Genomic DNA, 17,811 nt, shown 5'->3' on the forward strand with positions numbered 1-17,811 from the left:
TTTGGGGGTGGGGGTGTGAAAGGAATGTGGCTGTATCAACATTGCTCTGCTTTTCACATAAGGATGAATTAAGGAAACAGGAACCACAAAATCAGCATTGGCTTATTACCGTTTTATTCACTGACCCTATTGAGAAAAGAACTGGCCTCAGGCCACTGGACAAATACACACAAGCGATACCAATAAGTGTGTGCTACCAGCCACATTTAAACAATAACAGTTATTATTCTTTACAAATGACGGGAATATCACAGACAAGAGAATGACGAATAGAAAAATAAAGTGTGATCCAAACCAAAGTTCTATTCCAGCATGTTGACATAGAGCAGAAGAGGAGATTAATGTGCGTTTAAGACCCAGAAGCCAAAAGCCACGCGAGCAACAATCCATTCTAATTAGTGAGGGGTGTTAAAGCTTTGGACAGAACAACCCCTGCTGAGTGTCACAGAGCTTTGAGGGAAAACATGCACTTGGCCAGTAAAGTTCTTTTGAAAGAGAAGAAGAGTAACTGGGAGAATTAAAGAAAACGCAACAACAGGTATTTCCCTCAAGGCGCTACAGAATCAAACTTTACATTATTGTACAAATGCATCAACTGCAGCCTATAAATTATACACACAAGGGGAGAAATGTGCAGGAGAATCAGCTGCTGTGCTTCCGCGTGTCGTCTCACATGCGTCTGCTTCAGTGGTAAATCAGCTCCATTAGAAGCTCTGGAATGCTGCTCAGAATGGGGAGAGGCTGGGCACTTTGATATTAATGTCTCCGATGTTGATGTTGCGGGGAATCTCGGGCAGGTTCATGTTCTTCACAGCAGAGACAGCACGGGCAGGTGCCGCCGACAGGCCGCCCTGTCAAAAGAAAAAAGTCACCGTGTTTGGCCAAGGAAAAAGAATTTTATGGGCAATATTACGGTAATGTGAGTCATAGTAAGGTCGGGGTTCAAAAAGGGATAATAATCTCAAAGACAGATGTGTTTTTGAAACAAATCACAACCGGAGGACTGTATTACGCTTGATCAACATACTTTGAGAAGTTTTTAACCTGATCTTTTCTCTTCTACAGGTGCTTTAACAAGAGTCACCTTCTGTAAACATCTGAGCAACTTCCGTCACACGCAGCCTTCAGAGATCTGATCCACCCTTCTCAACAGCAGGATCACTACAGTCAAAATCCACCAACTTACCTCTGACTTCTCCATGCGATTCTGCACCTCCACCTGTGCTACAATTTCATTCATGTTGGTCTCCAGCACCATGCCGCCCATCACCACCTCCTGCAGGATATAATGGACCTGCGGAGATGCAGAACACAGCTGGGAAACACACATATGCAGCCTGGGACGCAATGCTGACTCAGGAAATACACTGAGAAAGGAGGAACAGTAGTAAAATGGGGGTGTAGGTTGTGGAACAGTATCTCAGAGGGAGATGACCCATAACAAAGGCAAATATATACACGTGTGTGGATGTTCTCAGTTATTCAGGTCACATTTACTCCTCAGTGAGTGAGTAGAGGGTCAACTGGGCTCGCAAGCATAGGTATTTCACCTATTTTTGAATTCTATCAAGTCACCAGTTAAAACCAAAGTAATAATGTTGGAAAGCACACTTTCTCTTGACTGACTCTTTTCAGGAACTCTTTTTTTCGATCTCTGCGTCTGTGAATTCACCACACAGGCCTCCTGTGTGCAGCCCGCTGCTCCTGCTCCACCTCAAGCTGTAGCTTTAGCCTCTTTCACGCTGAGATCAGATCGAACTGTCAGGAATGAATTATAACCACAACCCAGATAAGGAAACTAGACCAAGCTCTGCTCCAAAAAGATGCAAGAAAAGCATGGATGACCACACGTGGCTGCCCACCTCTTCTTTTCCAACTTTCAAGGACCACATTCTCTCCAAAAAGATTACATAAAGTAAAAACTAACAATAAAACAAGCCCACACTTCCTAGCCAGGGCAGTATTTTAAGGCATTTATAACAGACATTTGGATCGTGTACACCTAATCTGAAGTGACACGACAGAAGGAAATTAAAATGGTCGTAGCCTAAACCTGTCATTATTAGCTGGCATGTGTCCAAAAAAAAACAATATTACATTTGTTAGAAAACTTTGCAAATTACAGTTTTATAATGATGGGGGTGGGACATTGTCTGGTTTTCTCTCTTGGATATTAGATATTCCCAGGTTCCATTTTGGAACATTCCTTAGGCCAAGCTCCAGAACACCGCATGACATCAATTTCCTGCTGGGAAAATTCAGTCAAGATGGTCAAAGATGTGTCTGATTAGTTTCCAACAATGATTCTACAACTAAATTGAAGCTCCATGAAGAGAAACAAAGTGGTTTGACAGCGTGATTGGAAAAGAACATCAAAATAAAGGAGTGATTGTATTTTCCTTAATTTGTTTCACAGCTTCATACACATGGAACAGGAGTGTGTAATAAAAACTCTTGAGTCAGAAAAAAACCAAAGCAGGCTGAACAAGTGGGACAGGAAAAGGGAGCGCAGATGTTCTTCATGGAGGAACAGCAACAATAGCTCAGTTACCTCAGGGGCCACAAGTGTGTAGCTCATTCACAAATACAAAACCCCCCAAATACGCAGAAAAGCAGGGTGGCTTTTGCAGCAATGCAATAAACAGTAGGCGTTTTTATTTTTTTATCTATGATGGAAACACCAGACGTGGGCCGTTCCCATGGTCTGTGTTCCAGGGATTGGGTAACAGAGATTCAAATGTACAGAAATGAGGAGGAGGACACTTTTTCATCTCTATTAGCCTCATTTATTTTCACCAAATCTTAAAGAAAGCTGCCCCCCACATGACCTCACTCATACAGTCCAACAGCAGCTCCATGATTCAAGGCTTCATTTTTAACTAAAAGCGTGCGTGGTAGTTATTACTGCATGCCATGATGAAGACAGTAAGCTGCCCCGACTGCTGATGTTTACCATTATATTCGCTGGAAGAGTGCTCACCTTGTCCATGTGGAAAATGAGATCCAGCTCACAGACATTTTCAAAGCATTTATCCAACGTTTCCACAAACACCTGCAACACATTTTGACAGTTAAATTTCTCTCTAATCAGCACAAACATTTCACAATAGCATCTTAGGGTTAGGGTTAGGGGTTAGGTTAGGTCTTGTGGTAGGGTGTGACGGATGATACATCTGCTGGATCTGCATTATTATTAATGAACTCAGCTTTTTTGAGTAAAGATGACTCTGGTCTAAAGCTGCTGGACATCAGAGCTTCGGCACAGTTGCTTCTGCTTTGTGTTTACATGTAATATTTAACCTACGCAATCTGGAATCCGAGGAAGTTGAAAGCCAGCAGAAAGCTTTGAGAGGGAGGCGAAATGAAGTCATGCCTGTCTCGCCAACAAATGAAAGAGTATTAGTCTGTAAGGCTGATTCAAAGTTAGTCATTTGTTGTGTAATATTTCTAATTTTTCACAGCAAGAGAACTTTTGTTTCCCTGACTGACTCCCATTTCCTCTGCGTGTTTCACATATCTGTGCACGTCTAAAATGTAGCGTTCACATAAGGCGTGCTTAAGGTGCTTAAGGCATAAGGTGATGTGCAGTCCCACACCATATTAGCTGTCACTGCTACCAAACACCTGTTAATGGCTCAGGATACGTCTGGCCTGGAAAATGCTCACTGACTGGAAGCAGAAAGGCTGCCAATGATGTGGTTTGTCCAGCAGTCCTCAGAGACACACTGGCTGATACTTGTTTGTGAAGTGTACATGTGACCGAGAGCCTCTGCTAAGCAGAAAAAACAGAATAATTAGGATCCAAATATTTGGATTTAAGAGGAAATTTGGTTTTATTCCAGGAGCTCTACAGGATCCTGCTGTTGTGATATTGATTAGCTAATTTATTAAAATTACTTCCATGCTGTGTATGATGTTGGATTTATATAATTCTGATAATAAGGGGAGCAATATTAAGAGGTTTGGAACCTCCCTGCTGTTACTGAGTATTGTAATGACTAATAATGATAATGCACTATGTCCAGATATTCTGTTTGAGTTTAAACACGTCCTTTTTTATATTCTGAAAGAGTGATTTAATTTAAATGCCCCGATTCCTTCACATCACGGAGACAAACTTGTTCACAAGCTTAGGAGAGACAGTGGCTGGTTTTTCTTTTACAACTGAATAATTGAGTTTAACCTGGATGAGGTCCAGAATGCCAAGTTCACTCTCAGAAGAATCCACACAGAAGACGAAGTAGAGGGTCGCATAATGCCGATAAATCAGCTTGTAGTCAGAGCCACCGATGAGACTAAAAAACAACAAAAAATAATTTATTTTTGTCCAACTCCAGTTCCTTTTTCGTGCCATGCCTCATTCTGTATTTTTAAAACAGTCCTGGCTGTGTCATTCAAAGTAGCAATTAGCTACGTGTTTGTGAGAGACAGCTTTGCAGGAAATGACTGAGCGCATCTGATTTTCTTTGGCTCCCTCTGCTGGCCAAAACTCTGCTACTGTCGGCTGACAGCCAGGCGGTGTTTTCCCAGTCAGTGCAGCAGCAACACTTACCTTTACAGTTTACACATTACTACAGGCTCATATGGAGACTTTTATTCGAGTCTTGCTAATATGTCTCATAGGTCTTACCCATGTTGATAATTTTATCGCATGTGCAGGACCCTCTTTTCTATTCACAACTGGTAGATGTATATACTTGTATATTTTTATATATCTTATTTTTATTTTGCTTGTATGTAACTTCCTATCTTTTTGACCATCCATTCATGTGGACTGGTATGCGAGTATTTTTATATGCAATTGCATTTGTATGTGTGAGTTTATTTGAACGTGTTTATTTGTGAGTACTTGTCTGTGTGTGTTTACTGCTGCTGACAACAATGTGAGTTCCCCATTGTGGGATTAATAAAGGCATAGCTTATCTTACCAAAAATCTATTTTTATTTCAGTCAGAGACACTTTTTATAACCATATGCTTAATGCATCAATACTTGCCTACCACCCTCCAGGAAGTTGCAGACATTGTCGTCTCTTTTCGACACCAAATGAAACGTCTCTCGAATGATCTGCTGCTGCATGTCCTCCGCCTGCAACACATGTGACATAGATTTCTACCAGCCTTGGCTCATGCATTAACCACCCAGACACATAACCATTATTAAAGGTCCTAGTTTTAATATTTACTGGCTGGTAGCCCTTAAAAAAAAGGAGAGACAGGTAATTTGAAAAAGACTGAAATCATATGAAAAGGAAAGGTTAGCAAGGTGACAGATAAATGATGTATAGCAGCTGTAAAGATGTTTATCGTCTGATCCAATTTGTTAACAGAACACTGTCAAACTATCTGGAAAGGATAAAAGCTGCTAGATTAGAGTCAAAATCTGATCATTCTTGAAAATCTTGTTAGGAGTTGCTGCTATAACGGACAAAGGTTTCACCGGATCATCATACAGTAAAGCCTGGCCTGGCCACTACTGCTTTTCACTGTTGGCATGATGTTCTTTGGTTTTAGACCTTCACAATGTCAAACTGAAAATTGTAGTCTTGCTTTTCTCCTACAGTGGCCTCCACCCAGCAGTCTCTCAGGTAACAGACAATCTTTTCCAGACATCTTGGAATGGTGAGGCCATTTCCTTTATTGCTGCTGTAGACTGAAAACAACTGTTTAGAAGATGAATATGAGACAAGAGTCACCGACCAACCACTGAACACTGATTATCTGTTTAATGCCCCTCAAATATCTCTATACTTTTGTGAATCATATTCAGTTTACTTTACATTTTCTTATTTTTCTTACTAATTCTTGTTTCAGTTTAGTCAATGTATTAGTTGTGTGAAGGGAAATGTCAAAGTCAGAATTTCATGCATTTCTGCTGTGTATATGACAAGTCTTGAACGTTTCAGCTAAATAACACTAAAACTTTAGGTGAGAAACATATTCGAACAGCTAGAGTTAAAACATGAATAAAAACCTTGCCATTAATATCGCCAAATCTTTTCATTCTTTGAGACACTTTTTGATGCAGCCTCTATCAGTTGTTTATTTAGGGGGATCACTCCATTCCCTCTCTTCTTTAACAGGTAATTCTTTAAGATGAATTCCTTATCATGCTCAAACCACATCAGTCAGCAGTGTGTTTTTGGTTTCTCTTGGTGCACGATAAAGGATCTGCTAAACAGGTTGCATTTTTCTTTAATCAGTAAGACACAGTGTTTCTTTTCTGGATAAGCGGGAGAAAACGAAACAAAAACAAAACAACTTTTCTTTAGACTGCTGAGTTAATGCGTTATACCAATGAAGACTGTATCTGTCCCAGCCATCCAAGCGAAAATGATATTTAACTGGGCTTTACAAGTACACTTGTATGGTAAAGATCATGCACAGAAGCTCATTTTCAAAATGTTAGCCTGTCCTGTTCTTTGGTTAGGGTTCATTTCAGTTTCCAGCTTAACAATTGCTTGTTTCTCATGTTAATTACAGCTCTGTCTATGTAGTCTGCACAGGCAAAGCCTAAATCTGAAATTGAGCGTACACATAAAATGCTATTTATTTTTAAATGAAATGGGAAACAAGACATAACTGTCACTCATATGATACAATACTTTTGTGCATATGAAAAATGAATTGGTACAAAGGCATAGTCCTCTGGTATATATCAGATATACTGTACCTTTCTTCTATGACTTAGATAGCAAAGTGGCTGTTTATCTCTGGCACTGATAAGTGTTCACTATTGTTTAGGGAAAAACTAATATGGGAAAACGATCATTTATAATGACCAAACCTTTTCTGTAAAATTTTCTGCGAGGTGACATCGAACCATGACAAAACTGTCAAGGCACGTTATGTTGATGCTATTTAACCTCACAAAGCGTTGCAATTGTGATAAGATAAACATCTTACGAAATTCTGCCTTAAAAAATTACATGTCATTTACATTTGGGTGCGTTGCTATTATCAAAAATATGTTTCGTTCACATTACATCTGTGAAGTAGTGATTCAAGTATACCTAGAAAAAACATCTCTTTCCATTAAGACAGCTTACGCAAATGCTACTTGGAAACTGCTTCTAAAATAAATAAATATACCAACGATTTTTTTTTAACTTAATCGTTTTTGGAAGACTGTCGACAACCTAATATAGCCCGTAGTGCCCGTGGTGATCAAACAAGAGAGGACTGGGAAAGAGAAACGCTAATGTTGTTGAACAGCAGCTTCAAATATACTTACAAAATATTGGTAGAATCTAATCAGCCTCGGCTTCCCATGGTTGTTAAATATCAAAATTGCTTTAATCATGACTGGACTATATATTTATCAAACGAAACGCAAAAAATGTAAAGATGTACACAGTTTAGGCTGATCAGATGACGTTAGCCAGCATGCTATCATTCACCTGCTACCGGATGATGTAAAGGAATACATCCGGTTGTGCCCTCACTATGATCTCCCGACTTCTAATAAATGCTCTTTTGTGTTCCGGTTAGGTCACTGAGTTTGTTTCTGCGTAAAAGCCTGGTCGCATATCAAGCGCATTGTACATATATTCTAGATTCATAAAGACTGACGTCCGCACCGGATAAATAAATCAGGTTTTCCCATAAAGGCTAAAGATCTTAATTTCTAAGAAAATGTTTGCTAATTCAAACGTTATAAACTCGTGCTCAAAAAGAAATCACAGAATTTCATAGTCCATAACAGGGAATGAGATAAATATGCATACATATATATACTGCATGCGTTTCCCTTTTTCTCTTCTTAGGTTTCCCCAAATGTGATGGTGTTCTCACACTTTTCCCCAGCTAAATTGCATAATATTGCAGTCTTTGTGACTAATGCACCAGCAATTGAGGCAAGGCATAATTACTGGAGCTTTTGTACCTTTGTAAGCATTTCCACACTGCCCTGAAACCTCAGAGAAGTCACACCATCTGAATCTTTTTTTGGCCTGAGCTAAATAAATGCAGAGAAATCTGACCAAAATCCAAATTAATGTGAAATAGCCATAAAATTAAAATTTATAAATAAAAATAAATAAACTAGATAAAACTCTCATAGCTACCTACAGTCTTACCCTTTTACACAAACTAGGCTGAAAGTGATTAAATGGAATGAATGGCACGTATTGTATTCTCCACTTGTGAAGATGAAATAACACCACAAACATATGATCCATGGAAAAGGTTAAAAGACAGTGGTCCTAATGCCCCAAAAAATGTTTTGTTTTTACCCTGACGTTCTGTTACATTGTAGGCTTATGCTAAAAATAACAACAACATTGGATTTATTTTTTTTTTTGCCTAAAACAAGCTGTCCATACCACCCAATGAGCAATCTGGGGATACAAACAGGAACCATATGGTCACTCACAATTTAAAGAGTAACGGTAGTGTATCTGTTTATTACATAATGTAAAATAAGCCTAAAGTCACAGAACTCAGCGAGCCTCTTTCTGGTTTTCAACAACTCCAGTCAAGGAAGCAAAATAACAATTTAAAACATAACGTCTATACAGTGAATCTCTGTGTGCATGCACTATGCTAGGACATGTAAATACAAACAATACAAAAAGAAATGAAGTACTGTAAGTAAATGAGAAACAAGGAAATGTTCAGAGGTGCCCTTTTGGGAGGTTTTTTGAATGTGGAATGTGCATATTTAAGTTTGTGAATGCAGGTTCTAGAAATATATTTAATGTTTGAATCAATGATTTCTTTGTGAACCAATAGGCCACCTGACATTCTGGACTGTCATCAGACTTGCACGATTCAAATGTCAGAGCGCATTTCCTGTTCATATCCATTATTTCTCTGTCCTGCCTTTTTCATCATTAGTGCCGCTGAGCCACCCGGGCTGTTGTCTGTGTATCATCTATTATTTCCCCTCTAAATTCCCTTACTCCTGCATGAGCACAGTGGAAAACAAACAGACGCTCATTAGCATGTGTGACCCGTTGGTGGTAAACAGGCTTATTTCCACATGAGTGCAATGTGAGAATGGATTCCACCAGGACAGTCAAGGTAGGTGGGCCCGCCGGCTGCCTTATTGGGGACTTTAATGGGGACTTAACAAATGCAAGTGGACAGGCACAACATTCTCTGGCACAGAGAGGTCATGTCAGTACAGTGAGCACTTGTTACCAGGGGTAACTGTAGTTGGTCTCTTGGGTGGCCACTGATTTTCACCTCATTTTTATGTGATTTTTTTTCCCCCTGCCGGTGATATTTGTTAGATTGTGACGGATGTTGAGTGCTGCCTGCCAGAGGTGAGGTAATGTTTGGCGTTGTGATAATACCGCTGTGCTCTGGTCTGTGAAGTGATGAAAGCAGCCTGTAATTACGGGGATAATCAAAACTGTCAGAGGCTCCTCTATGGATGGTTTGTTTACTGTCTGTCTCTGTCTCTTACAGAGTCACAAGCTTTTGGGCCTCTGCTTCCTCAGACACATACATCAGAAGATTGTGGCTGCTTACTTGTATCCATTAGAATGCACAAAGAAGTCAGAATCATGAAATGAATTTGGAATTCTTAATCCCACATATGAAGTACAACAGTAATTTTGTGTCATGTTCACAAAGCTGCAGTATGGATGCAATGTGTATGTACACTGGTCAAAACATTTGAGGTAAGGCTTAATTCCCAGATATCAGTAAGTGAAATATTAGGACCTGGATTAACGCCCCGCTGGAGGATGTTGCAGGTAGCAGAACATTCTCATTTGCAAATCTGGGTACTCTTTTGTTTGCTACAGAACATGCAATTGAGTAGCCTGGTGCTGGTTATTTTGTAGGCCTCTGGCTTATTCCTTCTGCTCCTCCTAGTTTATTGCCCTTCTGTAGCCCCAACTGGGCTGTCTTCAGGTCTCCTCCATGCTTTTGATCCTTCTGGGAGACACATGCTATTCCTTCAGATGGGTTGTTTTGCTAATTGCCTCTTCTTTCACCTGCTGTTTGTCCTCATTCAACAACAGATGAATCTGAGCTGGGCAGGTTGATTTACAATGTGATGATTCAATGTTCCCTTTATTGAACACACATTTCTGAAATATTTTCTGCTAGACCATTAAAATGATAATCCTGCCATTTCTTTTGACCTGTAAAAGTTAAGTTTGACCCAGACAAAATGTTACATATAACATTGCTTCTCACACTGCACCCGTGAACATCCAGGGTTTGGATATTGAGATCGTAGAGGAGTACAACTACCTGGGTGTTCACCTCAACAATAAACTGGACTGGACTCATAACACAGACGCCCTGTACAAGAAGGGCCAAAGTCGTCTTCATCTGCTGAGGAGACTGAGGTCCTTTGGAGTGTGCAGGTCACTGCTTAGGACTTTTTATGACTCTGTGGTGGCATTGGTGATCTTCTACGCTGTGGTCTGCTGGAGCTGTGGAAGCTCAGAGAGGGACAGGAAGAGACTCAACAAACTGGTCAGAAGGGCTGTTCTCTGGACTCCATTGACGAGGTGGGTGAGAAGAGGATGTTGGCCAAGCTGACATCAATTATGGACACCCCCTCTCACCCCCTACACGAGACTGTGGGGGCCTTAAGCAGCTCCTTCAGCACCAGACTGTTACACCCACGGTGTAAAAGGGAACGTTACCACAGGTCATTCATCCCAACTGCCGTCAGATTGTTCAACATGCACAACACTTAATTGTAGCACCAATAACCCAGGGTTGGCATATTTGCACTAAGTAATCATCCTACCTCTGGAATGTCTTATTTGCACATCTTATTTGCGCCTTCATTTTTCTTCACACTGTCCGACACTCCTTCTGTACATAATTTTAATTTCTGTATATACTGTACAATGTACATAGCAATGTACATAATAAGAGTCTTTTATTTTTATTTATTTCTTTTAGTACTTTTCTGTATTGTACACCACGGGCTACCGCTGTAACGCGCAATTTCCCTGATGTGGGATCAATAAAGTTTTTTATCCTTATCCTTATTGTACCTTGACAGCTATTTTTGTAGCATTATATGTTTGATAAAAGTCCTGAAAGAACAAATTAAAGAAAGTATTAAGCAAATCCCTGAAACAAAGTCTGTGGAGAAAAATAGCGTGAGCAAAAAGTGGCAACACATTTAAACATAATTTATTTAATATGGATTGTTCACAGCACATGCAGAAATAAGCAGGCACATAGGCAGAGAAATATTTTGTTATTTTGAGAAAGATGGGAAAAAACATAAAAAACGGTAAGAATTGTAGATTGTCCAATGTGTCCTTTTCAACGCACAAGGACATTATTTCAAATTTCTTTCCCAATTTCAAGGATATTATTTTATTGTTTATTACAAATCGACATTTAATTATTTACAAATTTTTTAAAAAAAAGTTGACCTTGACGAAAATAGACATATATCTTTATTTGGCTACGTCCCTACCTATAAATAACCTATAAGACAATATTGATTTCTCCACCGTCGCTCGGAATAAATAAAATAAAATGGGAAAAGCCCATTTTCGAAATTGTGTTTAAAAAAAGAGTCCAATATAAGAAAGATGCCTAATAATAAAGTGAGGCTTCATTGTGCACACGTCCCGCATCCACGTAGACACACCTGTCCTAGACGGTAGCTCTAATTACAGGTGGTGCAGTCAGACAGGGCTTTTTGTATCGATGGCTTTCCGCCGGGTGTTTGTGAGAAACAAAACAAGCCGAATCCCGGATCATCTTCCAGGTCTTCCCACACACCGCACCATAAATGGAGCAGCTACGGCGGCGACCAAAGATTAGAAAGAAATGTGATATCGCACTCCTTCTGCAGTTGTTTTTCGTTCCTCGTTCTTGGTGGTGCTCGGCAAGTTTGAGGTAAAGGTTCAATTGTTTTTGTTGAAAAGGACTACCATATGACGATTTGCTTAATTATGAGGTCTTTTTGGTGTCTTATGTGAAGATCTGAAGGAAAGCGTTATCAATAAAGTCAGTTACAAAATGATCTGTAAAATTTTAACGTTAATACATTTTTTCCCTCTGATATACGGACGTAATCATGAGCAGGGACGCATAGACACAGTTCCTTATAAGATGAAAAGAACTAGAAATGTTGAAAGAGGAGTGAGTCATCGTGTCTGACAGAGACGATCTGTGTGCACGGCGCCGTGTTTATAGTGAACACAGCGGACTGCAGACTGGTCGGAGGAGACTGTATACCTGTACATTAATCTGCCCAGCTACACTTCCAGTCAAGCCATCCGTGGACGGAGGACATCAGAAAACCAAAGAACTTGACCTGACCCAGAGCATCATGATCAAATGACCCGTTTTCCGTTAGTACGAGGGTGAATTACTGCCAGGGCGACAACGCAATGTTTGTGTGCACTGTGGGCTGCTGAAGAGGAGGAGGAGGAGGAGGAGGAGAGCAGGCTCCTGCGGTCTGAACCCAGATTCTATCCTGGATATACCCAAACCAGGGTCGTGTAGTGATCGCAGGGGAGCGTGTATCAGCTCAGTATGTTGTCACATCTTCTGGACAATCAGGTATCATCCCGATTCTGATGTGGGTCTGACCCGTTTTCTGCCTCCAGAGGATCTCCTAGCAGCGGGACGTTTTTTTCCTCCAGATATGGAGTGTGAAGATGCGGATTACAGAGGAATCCCTAGTTTAACCGCATTGATTCCATTACTCTCATCACAGCCCCGTCGCCTTGTGCATGAGTAGACAGTGGAGAATGAACACATTCTTACCCGGATAGAGAAGAATTCCAGTGCTTTTTGAGGGGACGTTCTGACTCCCATTAGGAAACGTGAAAACGGCTACCTTGTTAGCCTGAATGCAGTAGCTATTAGCTCCATTAGCCGGCTAACAGCTAAAAGGTGCTGGTTGGAGATTAAAAGGCTTTTGACGATTTCTGCAAGGTTTTGTTCACGTTTTATCCCGCACGAATAATATTTCGCAGCTTGTGAGAAGGTTTTCTCACCCAGGAATGAGGTCTCGAATGGAAAGGAGCCACTTGACCTTGTTTTGGGGTCTGATGCTGGGTCTGTCGTCCTGCCTCCGGCCCGCCGCCGCAGAGAGTAAGTACCGCCGCTCGCACCAGCCTCTCATTAATGTTCGTTTGTATGACAAAAACAAGCAGAATGTTCCCATGGAGAAATAAATATGGTGGATTGCATCGCTTTGGATTACATGTTAATATCATTTTTTACATTTTCAAAAAGTCGGTTACTAGTACACCGATGAAATTCACTCCAGCTGGTGACATGATGGATTTCATGGCAGTTGCCAAGTCAGAAGTCTCACAACACATTTTCCTGTAATGGAATGATCGGAACATGACATGCATGGCTTCAAACCACGTTTTTTTTTAGTTTTTTTTTTGATGTCTTATGGGTGATGGTGGCTGAGAAGAGCTGCTGATGTTTGAGGGCTCAGACCTTAATATTGTATGGTAGACCTTTAGCAACCCACTGCCCACAAAAAACTGCTACTAAAACTGACCAAACACAAAATCGCATCTGTGGGAGCTCAGATTGTCCACACTTGAATGTCCACACTTGAGTCTACGTCCCTCATCATAAACGCAGAGACCCAAGAAAAGTTGCTGGTCCAAAGGTGGTACCCAAAACTTCACTGAAGAAGCTGTAAATGACACAGAAAATGTCTATACGCAGGTGAAACAAGTAAAAACTGAACTATCACCAGCATGCTTTCGAGATGACGTGTCAGTTTTTCAAATTAAGCTTCTTTATTCAGAAATAACTCATGAATGGCCATCAAAGCATTTGTTTTAGCTGCATATAAACACATATATGCTGTCCCTCTGCGTTAGACAGTTTTGATACTTTTAAATTCATTGTATCTTCATGTTTCATCTTTTATTTTGGAGACCTCACAGAGCGTGAAGCCTCAGAATGATTTGAAGGCATCATGTCCATGATCGGTGTCAACGTTGCAACAGCATAGTTGGTTCTTAGATAGGGTAATCTTATGTGTAAATGAAGCTAATGTAATAATACCATATAGTATATTTATTTTTATTCAGTTGTGTTTAACAGCGTCTTGGTGAATGCAGCTGTCTATCAGCATAGTTATAATATTATTTTCTATTATTTTAAACTAAAGAAACATAACGTGAAGAAAGCAGATCTGAAACCAGTTTAAGGAAATGTGCTGTGTCTATTGATTGATTGATCTTGCACTGTCATTTATTTAATGTTTTTTATGATCTAACAAATATGTAAACCTGTGTAGACACAAGTTAGTGATGTAAAGCCTTTACAAAAAGGCCTTGACGTTTCTATATAAAATGAACAGAATGTTTCACCACTGTTGTGTTTTAAAACAGTTATTTATCATTTAAAAGCCATTGCAAGGTCACATGAACGCGTAGCTTCAAGTAGAATTTACGGCGATAAACATTCCTTTTAATCTGAAATGATCTGCTCTTCAATACTTGTGTTGATGTATGCAGGATAAAACTCAAGTTTACTAAAGCAACCTTGAACATCAGGCTGTTTTTTGAGAGCTGGACGTCACAGTTTTGGCTGCAGAGTTGAATTGTTTCGTGAAAGCACGATCTGTTGTTCTCCACAGACCAGGTTGTAACTGGACCTTGAAAGTGTTTACCTGAGTAACAGACCACTGCAACAGTTGATCCAGCGCAACAGCTTCTTCCCAGCACAGACAGATAACCACACAGGGCTGACTTTCTGGATCATAATGCCCTGGAGTCAGTAAACCTATCTGGAGGTTTGACAGGACACTGAAACTAGCTGTAAGAGGGCGCTCTGGCTTAAATGGAATGACGTTAAGCAGTTGTGTTTCTTTAGAAGTTGTTTTCATGTGTTGCCATCTGAAAACTTTCCATGTCTCCGTCTACACTGCAAACTAGGTTTCCTGATTCATCCTATTCATTATTACATGTTGGGGGAGGGGGGTGGCGGTGGGTTTGGGGGTTTAACCAGGGTCTGGGTTTTAAAATAGAACACGCCAAAATACATTTGCAAGCAAAACAGACTAAGTTCTGTTGATTGCAAAGAGTGAGGAGCTTGTGAACGGCGTGTCATGGGGTTTACTGTTAGCCCCAGTGGTTACAGGACAAACCTGGAGCAGTGGAGAAGTTCTTCCATCCAAACGCTGCATTTAATCTCCTTCCAGTGTGCAGCCCTGTGAAGGTGCCTTGTGTGGCTGAAGTCTGAGCAATCCTGCTGGGACTTAAGGGCAGCCAGTGGGCTTGGGTTAACCAGGTTCAGCTCTGCTGCTACACCCACCTCTGCAGGTGAAGGTTTATCTGGCGATAACTGATTCCAGCACAGTTATTCTCCCTTTGCCCCCATCATGTGTAAAAGAATTTGTGGGTCCATTGCCCAACATAGGCAGTCTGTCACTAACTTGTCAGAAATGAGGAGTGAGCAGACTTGCTGAGGCAGCCTTATGGGGGTCTGGTTTAGCGCAGATAGCTTCCTTTTTCTTTTCTCAAAGGGCTTCTGGTGGATGTCCTCTGACTCTACGGATTGCCCGAGTGCTGCAGCCAGCTGGGAAAAGGTTATCAACAGTAAATATGTGATCTGGCGGCTCATCAGAGTGGTGGACATAGGCTAGCGTCATCAGCTGGTAAAAATGTGTCAGGATAGGAGCAGGAGGCACTTTCTTATTTTTCTCTCACTCGATTGGTGCAAAAATGATGCGTCTTGATCAGGATTTTTGCAAAATATCTTAAAGTACGAGGTCACGCTGAGCAGTTCCCATAAAAATGATGAGCGTATAGACAGAAGCTATGCTGATGTCACTGCCTTTCAGGGGCCTGTGTATTGGGATTGTAGTAACAGGTCTGCAGCCAGCTGACAAGTAGATTACAGAGAAAGACAGAACCGCCATGCCAGCACACTCCCAGCCTTAAATAACACCAAAGGCATTTTATGATGGCTCACCAGAATGCTCTCGCGCACAGGCCTTTAGCAAGTCTGTTTTAAAAAACAAAACAAAAAAACCAGCGTTTCACAAACTGTTCATACTTGTACATATGTTTTTGAGTCAGTATATTTGTAGAGTTTCCTGTTTGCTGCTGCCAGACCTGGCTGTTCCAGCACAAAACAATGTGAAACAAGTGGGCTATTTTGGTCATTACAGCACATTGAATTTCATTTTACAAGAAAGTTTCAAAGAGGAAACACTATAAACAAATATTATGATGGGCCCTTCAGTTTAATTCATTTGGCTACACTCCATATTTCCAGCTGAATTAATTAGCTCTGCTACATTCTTGTTTCTGCACACATGTTGAGCACATCTGGAATTATTTTATCTTTATGCGTGTTTCACACATGGGACTCTAGATTTCAGGGTTTTATGGCTGAGAGGTTCTCTGACATTGATGCTTTTCTTCTAACGGCACTCTTATTTCAGTTACACTTTGTACACTTTTAATGAATAATCATCAGTGTAGTCTATGTAAAACATAAACTTTACAATTAAATATTAAGTAATTTGCATTTGTTCACCATTTGAAGTTCATGTTGCTTTTGTTTCTATAATTCAGAAAGTGCTGCTTTCTCAAGAATGCACATTTTAATATAATATGAATGTGAGCAGACGCTTGATGGAAAAACGAATCTAACGTCTTAACATGTTGCATCTGACATGTTTGGAGCTGACGCCGTTGATATTGATGGATTTACAGTTGTTGCTGTGCAACCACAAATAAAGTGACAGCCTTCTTCAGGTTTTCTGAAGGACCTAAATAACAATGACTCGGGGTTCTCCACCTCAGCAGCCTTGTCCTTGCTCCCTCATGTCTGTATTTTTCAGCATCAGTTCCTTGCATCATTTTAGTGTAATTCAGCATGAGAACTTGTGGGGATGTGGGTCAGATTTGCAACAGTGCTACAATTACATATAAATAAATAACTTATAATATGATTATGATGCTTACATTTACAGAGTGTGGAACAACAGTTTTTACACTTTAATTAGGTGAACTAAAGTCTGTTTTAGGGAGTGGGGGTGTGTTTAGGCAGTAAATGAAATGGGCAGGCATTAGCATTAAAGCGGTAGTGTCACACCTTGTTTGCTGGTTGGTGAGAGTTTCCATGAGTCTGTGCCCTCCAGCTCCTGAGGTCTGAATCCTCCTACCACCGTGCTGTGATAATGGCCTCTATGTTGCTGTGGCTGCTGCAAGTTGTGCTTGTTGCACACAGGTGGAGTAACTGTTGGGAAGGCAAACACAGCAACCACCAACACTGGTCGTCACTGTGGTGCTTGAACTTGCTTTTTGATGTCAGTTTGGATTATTATTTCAATTTAGTATCGGATTATTTCACAGGGCACAAAGACGAGCATTTTGATTCTGTTGCAAAAAAGATGCACACTGAATTTAAATGTAATACGCCATAAAGATGCTGTCCATAGCGTGAGTTCATATGAACGGGCAGCGCAGTCCTGATCAAAAGTCCAGTCAAGTGATATCCTTGGCTCAATTAGAACGCTAAGAGCATTGCCCTTGGTCTTCCAATGTGTGATTTAAACCTGTAGATCTGTCAACAAATTCCCAGTTCAGTCTGATTTGGCTCAGATTTAACGTTGCTATAGTTGGACGCGTTTCAGGTTCTGAAATATCCCGATAATTTATTCCAGAACCTTTCAAAACTACACAGTTCTTTTTAAAAGTGAAAGTCTATGCATTTTGAAACTTCCGAAGCTGATGGAAAGGTACCATATTGGTACCTCAAAGGATGCAATACCAACCAGTGGTAAACTGGCTGTCTGACTCCTAAGTGTTGACCCCATATGTGAGAGTTTGGAGAAAAACTTCTGTTGCTTTAGCAGTTAGAACGAACCTGGTTACAAATA

General features: G+C 40.6%; 2 protein-coding genes across 3 annotated transcripts in view; one reads left to right on the forward strand and one right to left on the reverse strand.

Annotated features, from left to right (window-relative positions):
* Positions 1-97: 97 nt before the first annotated feature.
* ap3s2 (adaptor related protein complex 3 subunit sigma 2) lies at positions 98-7,429 on the reverse strand. Its single transcript, XM_057018084.1, has 6 exons — positions 7,234-7,429; positions 4,997-5,088; positions 4,184-4,295; positions 2,981-3,052; positions 1,187-1,294; positions 98-851 (listed from the first exon to the last, which is right to left on the reverse strand). Exons 1-6 carry the CDS (start codon positions 7,300-7,302, stop codon positions 726-728), a joined length of 579 nt encoding a protein of 192 aa, XP_056874064.1. The 5' UTR covers positions 7,303-7,429; the 3' UTR covers positions 98-725.
* Positions 7,430-11,954: 4,525 nt separating this feature from the next.
* Positions 11,955-17,811, forward strand: part of LOC130514606 (insulin-like growth factor 1 receptor) — a 35,782-nt gene continuing 29,925 nt past the window's right edge. Inside the window, exon 1 of one of the 2 annotated variants that reach the window (XM_057014263.1) lies at positions 11,955-13,037. In XM_057014263.1, the coding sequence (XP_056870243.1) occupies positions 12,947-13,037 (91 nt within the window). In that variant the 5' untranslated portion in view covers positions 11,955-12,946. The remainder of the gene's footprint in view (positions 13,038-17,811) is intronic. The other variant, XM_057014253.1, reaches the window with a different exon arrangement.

This window comes from Takifugu flavidus, chromosome 2 (assembly GCF_003711565.1).
Source record: "Takifugu flavidus isolate HTHZ2018 chromosome 2, ASM371156v2, whole genome shotgun sequence".
Lineage (NCBI taxonomy): Eukaryota > Metazoa > Chordata > Actinopteri > Tetraodontiformes > Tetraodontidae > Takifugu > Takifugu flavidus.